The sequence below is a fragment of the Panicum hallii genome, chromosome 5, assembly GCF_002211085.1.
Source record: "Panicum hallii strain FIL2 chromosome 5, PHallii_v3.1, whole genome shotgun sequence".
NCBI lineage: Eukaryota > Viridiplantae > Streptophyta > Magnoliopsida > Poales > Poaceae > Panicum > Panicum hallii.
This window is the reverse complement of record NC_038046.1, coordinates 9,838,029-9,860,517: the sequence shown is the minus strand read 5'-3', so window position 1 is coordinate 9,860,517 and position 22,489 is coordinate 9,838,029. Positions and strand designations below refer to the sequence as shown.

At 41.6% G+C, this 22,489-nt stretch overlaps 4 protein-coding genes across 8 annotated transcripts; 1 reads left to right on the top strand and 3 right to left on the bottom strand.

The window, feature by feature from the left end:
- Nucleotides 1–253: 253 nt before the first annotated feature.
- Nucleotides 254–5,856, bottom strand: LOC112893649 (tryptophan--tRNA ligase, chloroplastic/mitochondrial). 2 transcript variants are annotated; one of them, XM_025961098.1, is made up of 15 exons: nucleotides 5,697–5,856; nucleotides 5,469–5,597; nucleotides 4,730–4,817; nucleotides 4,462–4,503; nucleotides 3,640–3,729; nucleotides 3,422–3,544; nucleotides 2,592–2,663; nucleotides 2,357–2,469; nucleotides 2,246–2,267; nucleotides 2,089–2,154; nucleotides 1,923–1,979; nucleotides 1,175–1,221; nucleotides 1,003–1,084; nucleotides 775–864; nucleotides 254–627 (listed from the first exon to the last, which is right to left on the bottom strand). In XM_025961098.1, the coding sequence occupies exons 1-15, from the start codon at nucleotides 5,744–5,746 to the stop codon at nucleotides 493–495; spliced, it is 1,206 nt and encodes a 401-aa protein (XP_025816883.1). In that variant the 5' UTR covers nucleotides 5,747–5,856; the 3' UTR covers nucleotides 254–492. The 2 variants fall into 2 exon arrangements, with proteins under 2 accessions (XP_025816883.1, XP_025816882.1); XM_025961097.1 differs by having other exon boundaries at nucleotides 5,469–5,746.
- Nucleotides 5,857–6,040: 184 nt separating this feature from the next.
- On the top strand, nucleotides 6,041–15,018 carry LOC112893647 (NADP-dependent malic enzyme-like). 2 transcript variants are annotated; one of them, XM_025961093.1, is made up of 20 exons: nucleotides 6,041–6,354; nucleotides 6,651–6,771; nucleotides 6,852–6,926; nucleotides 7,068–7,219; nucleotides 7,313–7,418; nucleotides 7,532–7,597; nucleotides 7,675–7,770; nucleotides 7,867–7,938; nucleotides 8,021–8,104; nucleotides 8,208–8,306; nucleotides 8,792–8,839; nucleotides 8,908–8,961; nucleotides 9,037–9,135; nucleotides 9,218–9,307; nucleotides 9,393–9,470; nucleotides 9,556–9,630; nucleotides 9,727–9,817; nucleotides 9,924–10,052; nucleotides 10,144–10,255; nucleotides 14,886–15,018. In XM_025961093.1, the coding sequence occupies exons 1-19, from the start codon at nucleotides 6,056–6,058 to the stop codon at nucleotides 10,230–10,232; spliced, it is 1,923 nt and encodes a 640-aa protein (XP_025816878.1). In that variant the 5' UTR covers nucleotides 6,041–6,055; the 3' UTR covers nucleotides 10,233–10,255; nucleotides 14,886–15,018. The 2 variants fall into 2 exon arrangements, with proteins under 2 accessions (XP_025816878.1, XP_025816877.1); XM_025961092.1 differs by lacking the exon at nucleotides 14,886–15,018 and having other exon boundaries at nucleotides 10,144–10,496.
- LOC112893651 lies at nucleotides 11,058–14,257 on the bottom strand. Its single transcript, XM_025961099.1, has 4 exons — nucleotides 13,926–14,257; nucleotides 13,464–13,676; nucleotides 13,200–13,381; nucleotides 11,058–11,830 (listed from the first exon to the last, which is right to left on the bottom strand). The coding sequence occupies exons 2-4, from the start codon at nucleotides 13,606–13,608 to the stop codon at nucleotides 11,318–11,320; spliced, it is 840 nt and encodes a 279-aa protein (XP_025816884.1). The 5' UTR covers nucleotides 13,609–13,676; nucleotides 13,926–14,257; the 3' UTR covers nucleotides 11,058–11,317.
- Nucleotides 15,019–15,133: 115 nt separating the features above from the next.
- LOC112893648 lies at nucleotides 15,134–20,142 on the bottom strand. Of its 3 annotated transcripts, none has more exons than XM_025961094.1 (10): nucleotides 19,892–20,142; nucleotides 19,242–19,330; nucleotides 19,083–19,166; nucleotides 18,686–18,798; nucleotides 18,550–18,615; nucleotides 17,470–17,571; nucleotides 16,821–17,373; nucleotides 16,428–16,633; nucleotides 15,781–15,932; nucleotides 15,134–15,711 (listed from the first exon to the last, which is right to left on the bottom strand). In XM_025961094.1, exons 1-10 carry the CDS (start codon nucleotides 20,026–20,028, stop codon nucleotides 15,564–15,566), a joined length of 1,650 nt encoding a protein of 549 aa, XP_025816879.1. In that variant the 5' UTR covers nucleotides 20,029–20,142; the 3' UTR covers nucleotides 15,134–15,563. The 3 variants fall into 3 exon arrangements, with proteins under 3 accessions (XP_025816879.1, XP_025816880.1, XP_025816881.1); XM_025961095.1 differs by having other exon boundaries at nucleotides 19,083–19,163; XM_025961096.1 differs by lacking the exon at nucleotides 15,134–15,711 and adding an exon at nucleotides 16,057–16,138 and having other exon boundaries at nucleotides 15,796–15,932.
- Between the last annotated feature and the right edge of the window lie 2,347 nt (nucleotides 20,143–22,489).

The window sequence follows — 22,489 nt, the reverse complement described above, 5'->3', positions numbered from 1 at the left end:
CAAATAGTTCGTCTGCTCAGGCAACCTTACCGTTAAGCTTAAAAGAAAGAAACCAATAGCGCTTCTACATAAGTTTCAAAGAGTACAAGAGAAGTGCATGCATAAGCGGATATTCCAAAAAAAGTGCAGTTGTAAGTTTTTTATACAAGTGAGATATCAGATATCATATATCTTGTTCGAAGGGCCAATAACAACGTTAGTTACATTCCAAGCGTACATAAATTCAAAACCCAAAACCGCCGCAAGATAGAAATGAAAATAAGCTGACAAAAGCAGTTTCATTTTCATGAAAAGCTAGTGACATTTCTCACAGTAAAATTTGAACGGCGGTGAATATATCAACAGACGAATAAACGGACGGTTCAACTCGTAAAGTGGCAGGTCCAAAGTGTAAAAACAAGTGTAGCCTCTAATGTGAATCATGGTTCAGACCCAAAAAAAAAAATGTCAAGTTTTGCCAAATGGTTCTGAACAATTGAATTGATCCTTATGCTATCTGCGCAAGAAACCCATGGCTTGGTATACATTGTTGAGGGTGATGTCCGCAATCTCAGAAGCTTTTCCTGCTCCTTCCAAAAGAACATTATCCAAATAGCCTGGATCAGACATTATCTCCTCATAATGGGCCTACAAATTTGCAAACAAATGTGGTTAACAGGAGGACAGGAGTCAGGTGGCAATTTTTTATGTCAAATACAACAATTCTGTTCACTCGGCGTTGTAAGCAAAAATAGGCTGCACATTATCAGACAGTAAATCATGCGGTCTTCAAACCTGAATAGGTTGCAAATGCTCAATCAAAGCATCTGTAAGGGTAGTCTTGAATGTCCCCCAGTTCATATATTGGCACTCGCTAACAACTTCCTGAAAAAGAAAGAGAAAGATCAATATATTGGCAAATAAGAAACACTATGTTGGACACGGATGAATCCATATGCAGGACCTTGCTTCATGTTCAAGCTGGTAAGATGTGTAGTATGCGAGCATGCAAAAGTTAGATACCTCTTTAGTCTTCCCAGTAATAATCTGGTAGATCGAGAGAAGATTTCTGCATTCCGGCCTCTCTGGGTTGTCAAACTCCAAGCTGGAATATACAAATTCAATGGCATGAGCTTTCTTACAGATGGAGGAATTAGGTAGAGAGAAAGTAGAGGTGATTAGTTAGAGAGAAAACCCTGGGAACGAGTCAGTTTTGCAGCGCTTGATCTTATTGACAATCACCTGTCAGAAAGCAGACAACTATCAGCATAAATCCAATTGCAGATGAACGCAACCATGGTCAGTTGAGATAACTTTATACATGTAGGTAATGAAAGCTAACCCCATTGCTAAAAATGTCATAGGTAAAATAGATATGCTACACTATTCATATATTTCTGAGTAATACATTAAGTGCGCACGCAAGCAGCCTAAAACCTAACATCAACTTTTCTGCTTCTACATGAGGCCGAGCTAGGCCTGTTTATTGGGGTCAGTGATCCCAATGAATTTTAGTAATCCAGTGGAGAATCACCGCTGTTAGCATTCATTGACCCCCATCAGGCATTTCTCTTGTGCAGAAGACCCCAAACATTTGCTGCCCTAGCTCCACGCTACAGTTATACTTAGGCTACATGATGCCCGTTCATCTTTTCATATTTTGGAAAATATTCCTCACCAGTATGATATAAGATAGATGTATAGTATCACAGAGGGTGGGAAACTGGGAATATAATGTGTTCTGCAATTTACAGTGGAAGCTGGCCATAAACTAAAAAAAATCCAGGACATCTGACAATTTCACTTAATGTTGACCACAGAATATTACCGAGCATGGAGAAAAGTTGCAAAAAAAGAACAGAGAAAATATAAGAGAATTCAGTTCATATTGTTTTAGATTAGAAATAAGTTGAACAAAAACAGAGACATTACTAGTTCCTTACATCTTTTGGGTCAAGAAGGTTGATACGAGACTGATCTGAAGGCGCAGATTTGGACATCTATCACCAACAAACAAACAGCACGTTGACCAGGTAAGACAGGAAATATATGGGGTTCAGCTCTGCAAATAACTCACTGCACATCTAGATTGACAGTACTGTTAATTACCTTGGATAGACCATCAGTTAGGGACATAACACGAGCCCCAGCTGGAGGAATAAGGGCTTCAGGAACCTAAATAGTCAAAGCAAGAGGTACTCTAAGTATAGCATAGTTAACTTAAAGGATGCTAAAAAATCATGTATGCGCATGATATTGTGCACACCTTAAATAGAGAACCACCTCTCCTGCAGGCAAAAATATACTTGACATTATAATAAAGTGAGAAACTACTATAACTGCGAAATATGGGAGAAAAAGAAATAATCTGTCTCACCCTCCCAATTTCTTCCACTTTCTTCCACCGTAGAGATTATTTACACGCTCAGCAATTTCACGAGTTAATTCTAAATGTTGTGTCTGATCTTCACCAACAGGTACCAAGTCGGACTGCATTCACTCAGAGTCATTGTGATATCCAGGAAAGGAAAGAAGCAGAATAAACACAACAGGATTGAAATGTTGCAGACACGCTACCAATATGAGCTCTTAATGATAGTAACAAAATTTACCTGGTACAAAAGGATGTCAGAAGCCATTAGAACAGGATAAGTCAGAAGTGCCACCCCGACATTTTCATCACCCTGATAAGTTTTTTTTTGAAAAAACATCAATTATACAATCAACCTTTACTGAAATCTAAAACTTTAACACCGTGATAAAAGAGTTGGATCGATTTGCATGAATGTAATACGAGTCCAGCTCATCACTTAATATGAAATCAACGCCTCAGTAAAATGTGGTCTGATGATGAGTAGAACTTCAGAAGTCAGGGAAGATGCACAACAACCACATGGTCTGAACTAAGTACTCGAGGAAAACAGAGATTCACAATGGAGAATCACGAGACAGGAAAAAAAAAGGAATGGATATAATGAAAAAAATTATCTGTGTCTTATTCGATAATGCAGAAAAATGCGAAAGACACAGCCTACGATGGAATTGATGCATCTTCATCAAACATGACTACTCCCCAAAATGCTGTCATAAGAGAATATGTTTGTTTATACAGTATCGGTCCGCAAGCACAACGAATTAGCTACATAAGAAAAAAGAATATTTTTATGTAATGTTTTTTTACTTTGTCCCAGTTGTCAATTGGATTCAGATATATGTGCATCTTATTGGTGCAGAACATTCTGAACTGCATGTATAATTCCATACCATTCATTATTTGAGAAGGTGAAACTAATTGACCATAAATGATCAGAAATTGAAAATCCAGGGACATTTATATTCACAATTTAAGCTGTTGGGTTTTCTAGTCCCTTCCGTGATATGACAAATAATTCTACTCAGCCAAAAGATGATGGTGAAAGCTGTCATACAGCGAATGACGCACCGCCTTGCGTGACTTCTCTTTGAACTGTATCATTCTGTTGAGCCAGCCAATAGGAGTAGAAGAACTCAATAGCCACATCATCTCAACATGAGCACGGACATGAGACTGTACAAAAATAGAAGCCTGAAAACATACAAGACCATCATACAAAACAATAAGCAACCAAAACATACACAAACGAAATTGTCAAAACATAGGTATAAGTATGCAAGGCAGACCTTGGAGCTGTCAATGCCACATGCCAGATATATTGCAGCTGTGCTTCTTGTTGCTTTAGATAGCTCTGGTGCATCATATGGTAAAGTAATCTGCAAACGTTTTAAACAAAGTGATTAACATAAGCTCAAATTCTAAAATTAGAAAAATGAACCACAGAGAGCAATATTGTTACAAAATCAATTACGGAATAAATAGAACTTCACCATCAAACAGCTCTTAGGTCACAACATAGTTTGAGCACACAACATGAACATCGTTTAGGGCCTATTTAGCACGGCTCTGGCTCCTGCCAAAATGGTTCTAGCTCTGAAGTTGAAGCCTTTTGGAAAAATGTTTGGCAGGATGACTTCTCATGTTTGCTCATATGGTCTAGTTAATGGGAAAGTGCGAGGAGGGGAGGAGCCAGGAGAAGCCACTTTTTCTTCTTCTTTTTTTCTTTTTTCTTTTTTTGCTCATGGGATCTAGTACAAAATGAAAGGGAGACTCGGAGGGCTTAATGGGTAAAGCAGGTTCGTTTTTTATCATTTGGCAAGGCTTCACCAAAGCCAATGGAGAAGCTGCTCAAGAAGCCTTGCCAAAGGGGGCCATAGTTAAGACCAAAGTTTTGATGAAAGAATCTCATGTATTACACAGATCTTGCAGCCTATGTGAAAGAAATATTTAAGAAGGCAAGCTAAATGGAAGCATCTCAATTCGGCTGAGGACTGTTTTAGATTAATATTGATAACAATTATGCAAATACCAATTTACCATGCTGTACAAACTATACAAAATTAGTGTTTTTCTGTTGTAAGATGCATATAAGATAAGAAAGAGCTTACTGCGTGCAGGTCCACGATGAAAAAGAATGTCTCGTATAAATCCTGCAAGCAAGTAGTGCACAAGATGGGATGAACTGACATATGTTCACTAATAAATAGATCTTGAACCTCAATTAGAAAAGAAAATATCATAATTGGAAAAACCTTGCAATTGAACGGATTGTTTCTTGATATTCCTTTTAGTTTTCTTAGCTCACTACTAGTTACACCAAAGCATATCCATTGAAATTCAAAAGAATAGTAATGTCAAAACAATACGATGAAGTACCTGAAGCGCAACCCAATTCTTAATAGCACCAAGATAATTTCCAAGGTGAACCATTCCTGTTGGCTGTACACCAGAAACTACTCTTTTCCTGCAACAGGTGAATACATATTGAGAGCGGTTCAATTTAGAGAAAAGAGGATAAATGTATTATCATGACTACATCATAACCTTAATAAGAATTCATTCCATAACTACGAGCACTAACCGCACAGAAATAGATACCATCCCTATGAGTAACCGAAAATTCCTAAGAAAAATTTAAAGTGACACATCAGGACTTTAATCCTATATTTTACTTTTTCGTGCATGAAATATGTTCACAGTTGATTTTGGATCGTTGAACATGACTGATATTTCTGTGGAACTTATGACGAAGTTAAGCATGAAAATTGAGTAAGAAGGCCAAATGATGATTTAATAATAATCAATATGAAGAAATGAGCTGGAGTGGCCACATTGTACGGACAGCTGACTAACCAAAGCAACAATTCGATTCCAGGAACAACTAAGATGCAATATGCAGCAACAATTTGATTCCAGCAACTCTATACCAAATGCAGGCATTACATTCTAAGGACACCAACATAAACTGGCATTGCACAATCCAAGAGTACATCTCATCCTTAACACCCATAAACGACGCGCTACAATCAAATTACCACGAAAACAGAAAGCAATCGCAAAGCCATCCTAGAGCATTACGTCGAACACCACACGTGCAGGGAGGCGCAGGACATACTTCCTCGCCGGAGAAGCAGGAGCCTCCTCGGTGGGGCCGGCAGCCGCTTCGGCCGCGCTGCAATTGAGACGACGGAGAGGGTGGATGCGACAAGCGAGCAGTCCTCGGGCGCCAGCGCCACTCCTCGAACTGCGAAGCCAAGCGGCAAAAACAACACAAGTATCAGAGTCCGCGGCGAGAAAAAAAGCGAATTGGTTATGCACAGGGCAGAGCGTGGCGCGCGCGTACGCGAGGAGCGGCGGGCGGTGGAGGACATGGGCGAGCAGCGCGCGGCTCATGACGTCGTCCCCGTGCTCCGCTCCCTTTCGGATTTGGCTGCGCAACTTTGTTTGGGTGGAGAAGCCGCAAGCAGGGAGAAATCGTGTTTTGCGACGGCCAGATGAGACGCGCCGAGGCGCCTGGGCCGCGTTAAACGGGCCGGGAGGACGAAGAAATTCTTTGGCGAGCCGGCCGGTACGGATCCAGCCCAGCCCAACCCAGCATACATTCTAGAGCCGGCGGGCGGCCTACCGCGGGTGTACGTGGCGCCACCTCTCCTGCGACGTGTCCGGCGGACAAGAGGCATCGCCGTCACGGCTCCACCCCCCATGGCCTCGCTGTCCGCCGTGCTGCTGCAGCGCTCCTCCTCGCGCGCCCGAGAATATTTACAGCTCCAGCGCACCGCTGGCGGCACAGTTGCGCTGCATTTGGAGAGGCTGCACTGCTGGTGGTGTTGCTGTTGCAGCGGCGGCGGGAGGTTTGGCGCGAGAGCGGCGCACGGTATGGCGGCATCAGGGGAGGGGAACAACCACAACGGCGTCGTGACCGGCGGCGTGGGGGACGCCTACGGCGAGGACCGCGCCACCGAGGACCAGCCAGTCACGCCGTGGGCCGTCTGCGTCGCAAGGTATGTGCTGCTTTTCTTCTGTTCATCCTGTCATGTTTTGGTCAGGTATCACCTGATTCTACTGTGAATGTTAAGAAGACAGCGTCAGCAGAAGTTGAGGCATTCCTTTCTTTGTATCTATCCATTTCAACATGTCATAACTTTATCTAAAAACAAGTGGAGTTTCTCTAAAAAAACAAGTGGAGTAATCTGACCACGAACCTGGACGAAATTCAACTCGTGTTCCAACTTTTGCTTTCATGACGCTTCTTATACCATGGAAATATTGTGATGTTTCATTATTCCCGGGGTTTCAGTGGCCACTCCCTGCTGAGGGATCCAAGGCACAACAAGGGGCTCTCCTTCACGGAGAAAGAGCGGGACGCGCACTACCTGAGAGGATTGTTGCCTCCGGTAGTGCTATCGCAGGATCTCCAGGTCTGCTGTTTTCTCCTCCTTGTATGCCTTTGCACTTTTGGCAGTTGACGATCTCTCTGAAGCCTGTGCATCTCCCGCAGGAGAAGAGGCTGCTGCAGAATGTTCGGCAGTTCGAGGTCCCGTTGCAGCGTTACATGGCCTTAATGGACCTTCAGGTAAGCTCATCGACTTCTCCAAAATAAATTTGGATTCACAATATCAATTGCAGTAAAATAATCGTTTCAATGGTTAGTTTTTTCTTTGTGCTGTCCATGGTGCACGTGTTTTCTTTTTCCCATGGTGCATGTGTTTTTCAGGAGAGAAATGAGAGACTATTTTACAAGCTCCTGATCGACAATGTGGAAGAATTGCTTCCTGTTGTGTATACACCAACCGTGGGGGAGGCTTGCCAGAAGTATGGGTCGATCTTCAGACGACCCCAGGGTTTATACATCAGCCTCAAAGAGAAGTGGGCCATTTTCCTCCTCCACACAGTAGTTGCTGGTGAATGCTGGGAGTTTTAAAGGCTTAGTGGTGCTTATGAGGTATTTTTTCATGCTAGGGGGAGGATATTGGAGGTATTGAGGAATTGGCCAGAGAAGAGTATTCAAGTTATTGTCGTTACTGATGGTGAGAGAATTTTAGGCCTGGGAGATCTCGGCTGCCAGGTTAGTTTTAGTTCAGACATTCTTGCTTTGTCGGGGACCATTTGTGCTTCTGGATTTTTGGCAAGCACATAGTTTGTTGCTCTGATAATTTTCGTTTTGTGAAATATGTATAGGGCATGGGAATTCCTGTGGGGAAACTTGCACTGTATACTGCGCTTGGAGGTGTCCGGCCCTCCGCTGTGAGTAGTTTACATGTGAATAGACCATTCCCAATAATTAACAGCCTGATGTGATGTTCTCCCATTTTGTGTCCTAGTGCTTGCCTATCACCATTGATGTGGGAACAAATAATGAAGATCTACTAAAGGATGAGTTCTACATTGGATTAAAGCAAAGAAGAGCGACTGGCCAGGTTCCATGCTAGTTGCACTGGATAGGCTCGTTCAATTATTATGAATGATGTTTACCTGTATAATTTTGGTTCTCGGTTCGTGATCTACATTATTAGGAATACTCTGAACTTCTGGATGAGTTCATGACAGCAGTTAGGCAGAACTATGGACAGAAGGTTCTTGTCCAGGTCAGGAAAATGGTCGAAGATAAATTATTTGTCGCTAACTGTATGATACCTACCTTTTCTAAAAATTGGTTTGGGTTTACAGTTTGAGGACTTTGCGAACCACAATGCATTTACACTTCTTGAGAAGTACAGGGCAAACCATCTTGTATTTAATGATGATATCCAGGTAATCATATCTGATAATTGTTTCTTTATCTTACTGCTCCTATAAGAGGCTGTTGAATTTGTTCTAGACAGTGGTTGTAACTCTAAGAGTATTATATTCACAGGGAACTGCTGCGGTAGTACTTGCAGGGCTTATTGCTGCTCTGAAGTCTGTTGGTGGCACTCTAGCCGATCATACATTCCTGTTCTTTGGTGCAGGAGAGGTAATTAGTCTCTGTTTGCAATCATAGAGGACGAATTCTACTAATCATCGTTCCTTTAGACCGCTTAAATATGTCGAATGAGACCACATGATATATTGCTTACTTGTCTTTACATTACATTCACACGAAACTTGATTGTATATGAAGATTGTTAGGGATTTAAAGCTGATTGAGGGACTGATACACTATCAGTTCCATTCGGTTCTTCTTTACAGCAGTCACGTCCTAATGATCTCCTCCTGTATCCTGGGGATATGATTGTATCAGAAATCCTCCTGTGCTGATGGTTTTTTGCATTCCAAAATGATGACCTTTCTTGTCGCAAGATTGTTAATACTTTGAAGAACATCAATACATAAACTAATAAAGTGGTGTAGAATTAACTCTGGTTTGTTACAACTCGGAAATACTAATGTCCATGTTGTTTGACTTTACTGTTCAATAAAAAAACTGTAATTTAAATACCCATTTCTCTGTTCTTGCAGGCTGGTACAGGCATCGCTGAACTAGTTGCTCTGGAGATATCCAAACAGGTAGTAACTTGTTAAGTTCGCCTTTACTGGAAGAATTTGCTGACGACCATAGTTGTGATTTGTTTCAGGGAAAGGTCTCAGTAGAAGAGGCTCGGCAAAAGATCTGGCTTGTTGATTCAAAGGTAAGATTATGATGTTCCCTTTCTCTTTCCTTTTTTTTTATGATTACATATAAAGAGGTTCGTTGTTTGTTGCAGGGACTGATTGTGGCCTCACGTAATGAGACTCTTCAGCCGTTCAAGAAACGATACGCACATGAGCATGAACCCGTTAAGGATCTCTTGGATGCTGTCAAGGTGCAGGGCTAAACCGAATGGGATACAAATAATCTTCATTGTGGAATTTTCATGGTTGATAAATCCTTTGCCCGTTCTTCAGGCCATTAGACCAACCGCGCTAATAGGATCAGCTGGTGTGGGTCGAAGTTTCACAAAAGAGGTGATTGAGGCTATGTCTTCGATTAATGAGGTAAAGCTTAACATCACTGTGCTATCTAGGTTGTTGTTTTCTATTGTACAGTTCAGTACTTTTAATTATTTCCAACGAAATGCAGAGACCCATCATCCTCGCTCTATCAAACCCAACGTCACAGTCTGAATGTACTGCTGAAGAGGCATATACCTGGAGTCAGGTAGTGTTTCATGCACAGCTTTCGTCTTTCCACCTGCCAAGTTTCTCGCAAGTATATCGTAATCAGATGATACATGTATATCCAGGGCCGTGCAATATTTGGGAGTGGAAGCCCGTTTGACCCGGTGAAGTATAATGACAAGCTGTTTGTGCCTGCCCAGGTCTGAAACATTGCCTTGTGCATAAAGCCATAAATGAAGTTCCCAAGTTTTCGACAGTTTGAAATTGTGACCTTTACATTGAATTATATATACCAGGCAAACAATGCATACATTTTCCCGGGATTCGGTCTAGGTGTGGTCATCTCGGGAGCGGTCCGGGTGACAGACGATATGGTCCTTGCTGCTGGTAAACACAATCTTCTATAGCTCAAGAGGGATCATTCACGTGTCGACATGCACTCATATTGAATTGCTGTCACTAATTCTGCATCCTTTTTCACTGTATCATACAGCTGAAGGACTAGCTGACCAGGTAACCCCCGAGCATATTGACAAAGGCCTCATCTACCCACCCTTTTCCATCATCAGGAAGATATCAGCCAACATCGCTGCCCGCGTTGCCGCAAAAGCCTACGACCTCGGTATATTTGGCTGTTTCCGCTACAATTTTGCTCAAACTTTAGCAAATGACGACAGTTGTAAGCCGTTCCGTTCTGCTGCTTTTGTGTGCAGGGTTGGCTAGCCAGCTCCCTCGCCCAAAGGACCTCGTGAAGTACGCTGAGAGCTGCATGTACAGCCCTGTTTACCGATCTTACAGATGAAGGACGATAATGCTGAGTTGCAGATATTGGACGAACTCTAGACAACTCCACTTGAGGAAGTGCATATGCCTATTACCGTGGCCACTATTGTTGAGCCACTATGGTTCCCTACGATCATCGTGTAAAATGTCTGGTAAAGTTCGGTAGTAAAGAGCCCATTCAGCCTGTTCATATGTTCATGTAGTCGTGTAATAAAGTTCATGAGGCTGTAAAGCATATTCCTACGAAGCATATGCGAGCGTATGTGACATGAGTTTTTGTTTTTTTTTTGTGCGAAAGTGTGTGACATGAGTTGCGAAAGTATCTGTTCATTAATCTAGTGTGACATAAAAGTACGGTACTCGTACCGCTTTTCTTCCTATCAATATAATGACGCGCAGCCTTCTCCAATGGGTTCGAGAAAAAAAATAAAAATAATTAATCTAGTGTGACATACTAATGTTTTCTTGCGCTTCCTAAATTTTCAATTCGAATGTTATATATTCCTGCGTTCCAAACACCTCTTTATGTCTCTTCCTGTGTTTGTTTTGATACCATGTTCCTTTTCCTTTCCTAAATTTTCCACAATTCCTTTGTTTTCCATTGCTCTGCTCCAATCAGACCCTGAAGATCCCATCCTCCGTGAGGACCACAGGCTGTTTTATTCGATCGTCTTCCCTCAAGTCAAAACGTTCTACACACTAGAGAAAACTCACTATCGAGCAATGCATTATCGTCAGGTGAGTACTCAAGAGCGACTTAATCACAGGGAGCAGTCGAGCAGAAACCCAGTAAACGAGTGCATCATAGGGAGAAGCTGCTAGCTGCCGAATAAACGGGAGCAGTATAAAATTTTGTCCGCAATTAGATGCGTCATCCATCAACAAGTATTTCTTATACAGATCTTTCTTACATCCACCTGCAGAGTTTGCACGCAAAGTAGCACTTTCCACACCATGTTCAGTAGCTGACAGAGAGGCTTCATTGTTCAGATGGCAATCGTTCGAACATGCTACCCTACAGATACACCTTCGTGGAGAGTACATTGCAGATGAAGCTCCACTGCCAACCTGATGCTGCTTTGCCCCTTGTTCTAAAAGATACATTCATGACAAAGTACTGAGAGGGACCGGGTGTTCCGGTGCTACGACCACTCCAACTCCTGCCTTGAAAGTCCATTTGTATAGCGAGCCATCCATTTTCAAAACAATATGCAATTCGTCTTTCTTGTTCACAGCCATGCAATGCTTGAATACTGCCCCACTTCCACAAAAGGTACCATCATACAGTGAAATCTCATCATCAAAACTACTGGTTGAAGCACTGAACTTCAAATATGATACATGTCCTGCTTCCGCGAGCACCTCTATAGCAGTATCCATCCCCTTAGGAAGATATGCATAATGCATGTCCAAGCCATGACAATCGCCCTGGAACCGTCCTATCAGCTTTGATCCAAATCCCTCCAAAAAAGTGTTCAATTCAACATACCCACAAAACAACAGCTTGTCAGCAGATCCATCTCCTTCCTCTTTTATCCGAAGATCAACGTCTATTAAGCAATACTGCAAAACATATATTCCACGACAAGGGCTACGAAGAGGCAGGAAAGAGCAACCCTGCAGTTGTATAATTTAGAAAAATAAAAAGACCAGTATAAATGTTATAAATAATATCACTAGCAGAAGGGTTCAATATGATGCACAAGTATCACATTTTGTCTAAAGAAACAGAATCATAATTCATCGTTAGTTATTTTCCATGTCAAAAAATAAAGAAATTATTTTCCATGATTAAGATAGTGGCATCTTTTAACAAGACCATTCACAGACCTTTTGGTCTCTAAAATGAGGAAGCATCATGTTTCCAAAATTTTAAATATTTTCACAGCAACCAAAGTAATGCATATGCCTAGTATGGCAACCAAGCAACACCAGGAAAAGTAGAATGATCCAATAAATGACACAATTTACATAGTTCCATATCCAACTCATCCAGCATTATTTTTCAAATGGTGTCTAAATATCCAAACCATCTCTTCCGCGTGTAACTTTTTAGGATGGGAACTTCTCGATAAATTTATGTTTTCTCACCCATGATATTCAAACTCATCCAGTGCATCATTTTTCATTTATGATTCTCTTTCCATTGATATTAATGACAATAACACTGTTGCCTGCCGTGTGGCAGATGTGTCTGACTCAACAGGCAACAAAAATAACAGGATCTGGAGTTCTGGATATTCAAAGCACAAATAATTGATTGTATAATTTGAAGCGTGTTTAATGTCAACAAATAATCAAATCCCATTGCAACAAATTTATGATATCATAGCTCAGGAGCCAACTTCACAAGACAAGCCCACTAGCAATAAAATACAGTTCTTTGCAGAAGCATACCCTTTCCTTCTGCTCAGACAACCTAAAATACATATTCATCACTTCATCCCTTTTGTTCAGGTTTTACTTGCATGAATTTCAGTTTCAGATTTGTCAACCTACTTGAACCACAAGTTATTTTAGAGATCTAAAGGTGACAGACACCCTTTTCTACTTCAAGTATGCAACTTCAACTTTCACACACACAATTGACACTTCGGCATACTGAACATAAGATCTGGAACCAGTACTTCTATATACAGATAAATTGGAAATAAAGGCAAATTCCAAACAATTTGGATCATGATAAAAGCACTAAGCTCTAAGTAGGCTGGGAAGTGGGGAGGGGAGCTAGACGGGAGTGCCACCTTAGGCATGCCAAGCGTCCAAATGATCAACTATTGGATAACAGAGTTTGCATAATAAAGAATTATTCTGTCAAAACAAGACACGAGTAGCCTTTTGCCCACTGTTTTTCCACAGATTTTACGGAAAAACAACCAGACATAACCGCAAAGTTTGCCTGAATAAATCTATTTGTGCTACCAATTAGAGTTCTAGTTTTCTTCTTATGCAACTTCAATTCATGATAATGACAAGTATCACTTACCTCAGGAATCGTGGCTGGATCATCTCTTGAGCGCTTAAATAGATAATTGCGGAGTGGCTCCCAGCCATCACGAACAGAAAACGTCCCATAAATATTAACAGGATGATCTATAGGATTTGATAATCTCAAGGAAAACACTTGCACCATCTCACAGGGTTTGAAATATGGATGATTTGCTGCAGCTGCAGGTAGAAAAAAAAATGAGAATGAACTACACAGGTGATGATAGTTAAGTCGCAAGACATTTATCATTAGTTCACTTACTTTCAGAAGTAATTTCAGTCCAATACTGCAGGTAGTAGCACTCGTGTTTAGAAACACAACATGTGGTTATCTCTGGAAGAATAGTTAGAGGAAACGCAGGCAAATGAGACATCCTGTTCTCAACCATTTCACGCCATTCTCTCATCAGTTTACGATTCCTTTCTTCAACTAATGAATTTAGCTCCTCTGCTTTCTTTTTGGTACAACTTGCTCCTGTAGAAACAACAGTTGCATCATCAAGGACCTGCTTGAGTGTCGTTGTAATGCAAAACCCATGATATTTGAAACAACGGTTTTGCAACAGTCAGTCATATGGTACAAAATTATATATAAAAAAACTATAGTTTCTTCAGTTTTGGAACTCAAAAATCTTAGATGTTACAGATTTGCATGACACGCGCTCTATTTGGTCTAGAAAAAGAGGGTTCCAAAAAATACTTGAGTAGCGGAAGTTACCATTACCTGCAGTGCAAACTAGTGCCGGTGGATCCCAGGACCCGATGAATGGCAGGCACGGGTCGCCGTTCTCGTCCCAACCCCCCACGTCGTCGTCGCTGTCCTCCCCTACGGTGTCGCCTCCACCGCCGTTCTTCTCCTCGTCGCCGCCGCCGCCGCCCTCCTCCTCCTCGTGCCCATCCTCCTCTTCTACGGGGGCACTCAACCATCTTTAACTTCACATCAGGCTCCTCTTGTGCTTCCTCCAGAACACACCGGATTTCCTCCATGAATCGCCGCGAGCGAATCGATGGATCGAGAGGCCGCAAATCAGATTAGGGCCGGGTTAGGGCAAGCGCAATGTTTACGTTCAATTTGATCTTAAGGTGGGCCAGTGTGTCAGAGGGCCATTGTGCTTACAATTGCACAATGTTTAAAGTCATGAATGGACTTAAAAAAAGTTCGGCTCGGCTTGGCTCTAGCCGCAGCCAGCAGGAGCTCGCCAGATGGATTACCTGACGTACAAAGTGAGCTGAATCAGTCAAAACAGCTTACACGTAGGCAAAACCAGGTGCTAATGCTGCTTAGGGGTTAAATTATTCTGGTATTTATAGCCAACATTTTGGTGAAGGGGTGGGATGGACAAAGTGAATAGTTGAGGGGAGTAAAATAGATTTTTTTTCCTTTCTAAAATGATAATAATAGTTCAAGATCTGAATTGTTGTCACTAATTGAATTTGTTGTCACCAAAATGATCATAATAGTTCAAGATCAACATTTCGCGTCTCGACATGCACTCATATTGAATTGTTGTCACTAATTCTGCATCCTTTTTCACTGTATCTACAGCTGAAGGACTAGCTGACCACCAGGTAACCCCCGAGCATATTGACAAAGGCCTCATCTACCCACCCTTTTTCCATCATCAGGAAGCTAAGATACCAGCCATTGTGAAGATATCATCAGGACGATAATGCTGAGTTGCAGACATTGGACGAACTCTATACAACTCCACTTGAGGAACTGCATATGCCTATTACCGTGGCCACTATTGTTAAGCCACTATGCTTCCCTGTGATCATCGTGTAAAATGTCTGGTAAAGTTTCGCGTACGTGACATGAGTTGGTAATGCAGTTTCGCGTAGCAGATGTGTATTTGTGACATTTGGATATATAATGCAGTTTCGCATAACCGCCCTCTCACGCCCGTTGAGGTTCTTTCGTACACAAAAATCTGCTGGACATTGTTCGGGTCACTTCTTCACTCTTTTCAACCCTTCGATACAAGCATGGATGACAATGATGCCAGCAACAAGTACAACAAAACTACCTTCTGGATGACCGGATCCCTTTTGCTATTGCCAAAATTTCGCCACAAGTATAACAAAACTAGCTGCTGCCACAAACGCCAAACTCTGAGCGCCGTCAAACCACAACCCAATAAATATGTACAGCACTGTGAAATATGCACGCTCACAAGTAACATGGTTTCTTTACAACTCTTCCCTTTTGCGATCCAACTTTCTTTTGCTGAAAACTCTTCCCTTGGTATTTAGTATTTATAGGAGGTAAAAGCAGGCAAATTGCACCTTGCAATGAAGAGAGGGCAGAAGTACATGGGTTGCTGCAATCCACTGTCACGAAAGTCATACATGGATGATCTGATCAGACCTGTCCTGACTGCGTATTGTCAGAAATTTGCGAGTTGCGTATCCCCCAGAAAGATTTTGGATGCAAGTTCTTCTCGTCAGCTCTGAACAGCCAGCCTATGTTGGACTCGCAGGCAGCACACAGTGCAATCGTCCATGTATATCTGCAACCCAAAAAAAAACTTAGCCAGTGTACGTGAATTTTGGAAAACCAGCTGAAAAAAATGTTATACCCTGGAAACCAGCTGTGAACTTTGGATGGATCACCACGCAGTGCAAGGCTAGTGACAGTGTGTACTGTAATCATCTCTTTCACAGAACTGTAAGAACCAATAGCGTCGACACTGGATATCATCACCATGTCACTTCGTCTTGCAATAGAAGTCTGCAACAAGAAATGAACTTGTCACGTCACATTAGTAAAAACTTATGCTGAAATTATTTCAAGTTTTACACCAGGGCCATTGCAGATACGAAAATTAGATGAGATCATGAGATGCCAACCATACATGGTTCCTACGCTGGTTCCAAAAGTTAACTCCCCAGTGGGTTTTAGCCATTGAGGGAGGCAATAAGTTTTCTTCCTTGAATCTATGTAAAAGGAAAAGTTGAAACTCTTGATGAACCCTAAAATCTGGACAAACTTATAAAAAACTGTATCCAATTTCATCTTATGTCACCATTATGCATGTTGCAGCAAGCCAACAAGAACTCTTAAAGCTGGCTGCAACTGCAGATCAGAGAAATGTAAACTCACAGGTCTAAACCATGGCCAGAATTGCAGAAATGAAGAACAGGATATCATCTGAACGGGAAAATATACTAGTACGATCAGTATTTCAGCAGAGTAACTAATTCAAAAAAAAAAGTAAACCATTACCAGACAGTTTCTACATTGTATGATATTGAAAGCTTTGAGTAGCTGAATCTCCCGCTGTAGTCGATATGAGATTCCATCGATCTCAAGTAATTCTTGCCTCAGAGATAATGAGATGGGAAGATTGTTTCCAATGTAAAAAGACAAATGATTCGGCTTTCTCACATGATCATCCATGCTTGGGTTTACAATTACTTGTCTCCACAAATCTGCCATAAAGAAAACGTAAGGTTACACATAAGCACACTTAAAAGTTAAATCACAGCTTAACAGATTCACACTTTCGTGATGGACACTATGGAAAGGAATATTATGCAGTTAATAATCAATGGATGTGGAATAACATAGATTCAGTTTGCTACAATCATGTTAAAAAGGAAGTGGAGAATTCAGTACCTGCAGCTCTCCTAGCAAGTGAATACGAATCATACATTTCATAAGTCCAGCGAGGCCAAAATGACAATGGAGCCTGTGATGCCATCTTTGTGTTATAACCACCCCAGTAGTGTCTCTGTTGTTCGGTATTCTTCTTTCTTACTCCCAAAAAGGATGTTAAGCAAAGATCATCCCAATCTCCCGTGTTTGTATGCTTATCTTGCTGACCGCACCCATCAATTTCTTTAACAGAATCATGGCACCAACAAGACTGTTCATGTATGGGATCTTCATCTTCATTTGAGGATTCATCCAAACTACCACATGCTACCAAGCCAGAAAGGTATACTCTTTTATCTGTTACTGAGTGATCACTTGAAGTGCTAGTGGGTGATAGAGATTCCCCATCTACTTCAGAATCCACAAGATCAAGTTGTTTAGAACCAGACACATATACACTAGGCATTGATGAAGCACATTGCCTGAAACTATTACTTGCAGCTAACTGTCCAAAAGCATCTCTTGGAGTTCTTTGAGGTGTATCTTCTTTAATAATTTGGACTTCACCCCATGGCTGTAAAGTGTTAACATGAAAAATGTCATAAAATTATGTTCTCTTCCTCTGTTTCAGGGAACAACAGACTTCTTTTATTCAACTATAGAGACTTACTATTCCATCGACATCCAACCAATGACGTACAAGACGAAATCGCTGCTGACCACGAGAGAAAACACATGATGAACCATCATCCAACTGTTGAATTTCCTGTATCTGTGAAGGAAAATAAACGCATAAGTTAAAGTGATTAATGAGAAGAAAGTGATACAGGTGACTATAATAGTTTGGGAGAGAAATAAATAAGAACTTGTACCGATATTTAGTTCACAACTTACTGATCCTACTGATTTTAAAATTGAAAAAAAGTGTAAAAGAATTTGACAAAAAGTCAATTTCAGAGACATTGGCAGTGTGAAAATGACACTTGCAGTGCACACTTGTGTTCCAAGATGTTGTGTATCATCAATTGATCCATGTATAACACCAGAAATCAGTTTGCAGGTTATTCCAGACTATATTCAACCATAGCTCCTCAGAAGCTAAAAAAAGAAACACTATAGTCAACTATAGCCACAGATTCCATAAGAATATTGTCCAGTAAAAAATGTTCAAGTCCCATGGGGATCCATTAATTCATTTTAATAGCTTGATGTATGTCTTTTAGATTGCATTAATATTTATTTACAAATGAAGTATAAATCAGGGAGAAAGCTGGAAACGAAATGACACCAATGCCTACTTTAACATACTTGCAGCAACATAAATAATCAACTTATTTTAGCATAAACCACTTTGGGTGCACATATTGTCAAAATGAGCCAGCTGCAACCTAAATTCCATGCTGCATATGCACTGCCCTAACCCTATGCAGTGTTACCCCTGGTTTAGACTTTAGTATCATTACAGAAGACTCAAAGATATTTATTCCCTTTTTTTGGTTCCTAGAAAGTTCATGCATATTGATATATTCATCTGAAATGATTTATCACAGTGTCATATAGGCAGATCCTCAGTTACTATTACTCTATTAGAAACAATTCAATAAAGAGGAAGACCAGTAGACCACCGATAGACATGATATGAGTATATGTCAAATAGCTTAGATTGGTGTCTGTGTCAAATGGATTGCCACAAATGACTCCAGAGTCTACACTGAAATAGCTTGTATGAAAAAAAAAGAAGAAACCACACCTCTGCTGTTGTTCCAACAGAAGCAATAGTATGATGTCCATCATTTGCGCGTCGATAAGCATGAACCTGGCATTGGATGTCAATTGTAAATACGAATGTAACAAGAGGCATCACAAGAATAAGGGGTGCCACTCACCACACCTATCATGCATGGAGCATCAACATGATTAACAGCCTTGTCAATAGCTTCTGCTAATCTAGGCTGAATTACTCGAAGAGGTAGGGAAGCTTCAGGGAACAAAACAACACCTGCAAAGGTTTCATGGCATAACCTTTAATATAAATCCACTATGTTAAACATGTACAAAAGTAATGCGTGATAGTCCCTATTCAGGTAAAAAGGGGCAACACAGGTGGCCATTTCTGGAGATAGTTTTATGATGAGATGATGACCACTTATGTAGTCAATATTAGGCCCATTCGGAAAGGACAACAGAATGGCCGATATCAAATGCATTGTCCATATAGTCAGATTAATTATTGGGGTAAGGTTTGTCATACACTGCATGGTCTAGAAGAAACAGGGAAGCTACCTTGAAGATAAAGCATCGGCAAATTGAGGACTTTGTCGTAATCCAAGAAAGCAAATTTGCCTCGGGTACCATCAACCTTCGCTTCTGGCAAAGTAACCAGATATTTTATACATTGAATCCAGGATTGTAAAGTACAATAAGATTAGCACGAATATTCACCAAGATAGGTGTGAACTTGCAAGGAAACCATAGATGTGTCAACTGTAAGCTCCTCAGAAGTGCTAATCCCTCCATCTCTACGAGTATTTCTGCAATAAAATAATGTGAAGAAGAAGAAAAGCATAAAACAATAATCCTCGTAAACACTGGGTGGCAACAAACTAATCCAATTCATGGACCATTAGTAATTTAACAGGTGCATAGAAATGATAGTAGATAGTGATCTGAGTACGGCAAACATGGGGCACCATGTATTGCTACCTCATCACTCCTCCATCGTTCCATAGGGAACCACCAAGCACAAGTAGACTACATCAGCATTGTGATGACAGTAACACTTGAAGCTGAAAAGATTTGGAGCAATCGAACACCCAATACTAAACATTGGCTGTGAGTGTCGAGTGATCACTAATTATCTCCGGTTGAAACTCTGAAACGAATATTATTCTACGCTCGAGGCTATATTTACTGTTTGCTACGTTCTTAAGGTTGCCAAATTTCCCCAATCCTAATCTCCACCTCCTCTGAATTCATAGTGTAATGTATTTTCAGAAATACTAAAACCATCAGTTATACAACTATATCACCGCGAAACCCCGATGTCGCAAGGAATGGTAAGAAAGGGGCGAGGTTCAGGGGTGGGTTCGGACCTGAGGAAGGTGTCGACGGAGGAGGAGGATGAGCCGTCGTCGTCGACCTCCTCGACCTGGAGCTCCTCCATGTCCAGCTCCAGGATCTGCTCCATCTGCCTCCGCTCCCTCGCCAGGATCCAGTCCGGCTCCGCCATTTCCCCGCCGGCGCAGACCGCACGGCTCAGGTGCGGGTTGTGGGGGATGTGGCGGCGACGTTACTTCTCAGTTCTGTTCGGTCCTGTCCTGCCCGCCGCCAGAGTGTTTTTTTTTTTTTGCACGCCGCCGCCAGAGTTCAAAACACGTTCTCCACGGGTGGGTGCTTTTCCATTAGCCCATGGGTTAGTTTTGAGCAAATTTTCTATGTGCCGTTGAGAGATATAACTCATCCTCTATGTACCATTGGAAATTAGTAATACTTCTACGCTATTCTCATCTTCTGTATGCTATTACCGTCAAATTCACATATTAACGGCGTCAAATTTTTTGTTTTAGGATGTTTTTACCCCTCCTCCCAAACCAGAAGCAGCGATCACCAGTCACCAAACCGATCAAAAAAGAACGCATCCCCACTCTCCATCCGGCTGCGACGTCCCCCCAGCCGAACCCTAGATCATCCCGCCACCTTGCTACTCTCCTTGACCTCCCTGCATCTAGTGGCTGCACCACCCCATCATCCCGCACAGGAGGGGTGAGGGCCGCGGTGGCCGGCTGGGAGTGAGGGGTGAGGGCCGCGGCGGACGGCGGGGAGCAAGCCGCGCACCCCTCGCGCGGGCACTGAGGGCCCAATCGGGCGAGGGGGCCGCGCGCCTCTCAGCCGGGCTTGCCATCTGACAACTAGGATGGGAATGCTAGGGGTATGATTGTCTTTTCACCCTTCCCTTTAACAGTTCAGTTAGTGTTATTTGACGGTAATGGCACATAGAGGAGTTAGTGTTATTTGACGGTAATGGCACATAGAGGATGAGGAATTATAAATGATGGTATAGAAGGGAAATGTTAATTTCCAATGGCACATACGGGATAAGTTATATTTCTCAATGGCACATAGGAAATTTGCTCGATAGTTTTTAATCTTCTTCTTTAGCCCATGTAAGGCCGTGTTTGGTTTCGGAGGGCTAAAGTTTAGCCTTGTTACATTAATTTTTTTTGTCATTTAGAAATATTAAATAAAATCTGTTTATAAACTTTATTTTACAGATAGATGCATTCCTCAGGCAGCAGCCTCGTCGGGCTCCTCAAGCCCCAGGCGCGGCAGCTGGTGGCGGAGAATGAGGAGGATGATGAGTCTCCGGCATACTGTTCGTGGCTTGATACTTGGTCTAAAACTTGGATTCCTCCTTCGCAACTTTCTCTTGCACGATCTGTTGCTTCCTTTTGTTGCAACTGTGATCCTTACCGAGCACGTATTAATGCTCTGCAGTGGCTACACTTGCCTAGATCATTTTGAAGGTACATCCTAATTCAGTACTATCAATACATGATACAATTTCACTATCATGACTTTTCATAACATAATTATCCATTACATACCAAGATCTCTTTATAGAACGACATTTCTAGCATCATTGGTCTCTAAACTTCACACAAGCTATATGTAATTTATTTGTTCTATCAAACCATAGTAGTTGGAATAATATTTGCGAGATTTCAAATCATAGAATGCACTGCTATGTGTTTCCCTAGCTTTCCCTAGCTTTATCGCATCCTCCTAGTTTTGGTAGGTAGATTCTGTTGCAACATGCATCCCGCGGTATGGGTATCATGATGCATCTAGTTATCAACAAAAATCACTTCATCATCCAATCTCTCTGTTGAGAAATCGGTGCCCTAACCTTAATATCGACTTTGAGAAACGGTACTAAAATAATGTAATACCACTTCTTCTGCAGACACTATACTCATACTACACCGAGGAGATCTTCACCTAAACACCAACACGGGAGACCAACCCTATACAAAAGAACTCGATTTTTTATTCACTATACAACTTAGTACAACACAAGACCCTGTACTCTTTACGTAGCTACCCTACCATGACACAACTACACTACATGGCTACCATGCCACCTCCTACTTAAGATATCTTATGCCATGGTACGCGCAAGAGGGAAGGAGAGCACCTCGATTTATAGGTACTTATGGTATTGTAGTGTTGTCACGTGGCAACTTCTGCATTCTTATTTACAAAATATCTAACTCTATAATTTTCCTCATCCTTATCCAACTATGCAAAATATCTAATTCTAGAGAATTCTTATCTTGCCATGAAGCATGGCAACTCCTCTCTCTTGCTATTTCCAAATTCTCGCAGAATCTTATCAAGTATGTATTGTTATTTTCAACACTCAATCTTAATCCAAACCATTTGAGACTTGTAGAGAATGTACAAGTCGATTTGTCCTTCGTTGTGTGGTCTGAATATGGCAATCAAATCATCTCTAGACTCCAACAGATGGCAGTAGTGCTCGTCTGGCATTGGGTCACTGACCAGAATAGGATCTAGTTTATCTAGAACCCTCCATGTCATGTTATTTGGGTTGAAGACACCTGAACTCCCACAGGTCCCAAGACAATAGAGTTCGCCATGGTAGAAAATTGGGTTGCTATATGCAGTGC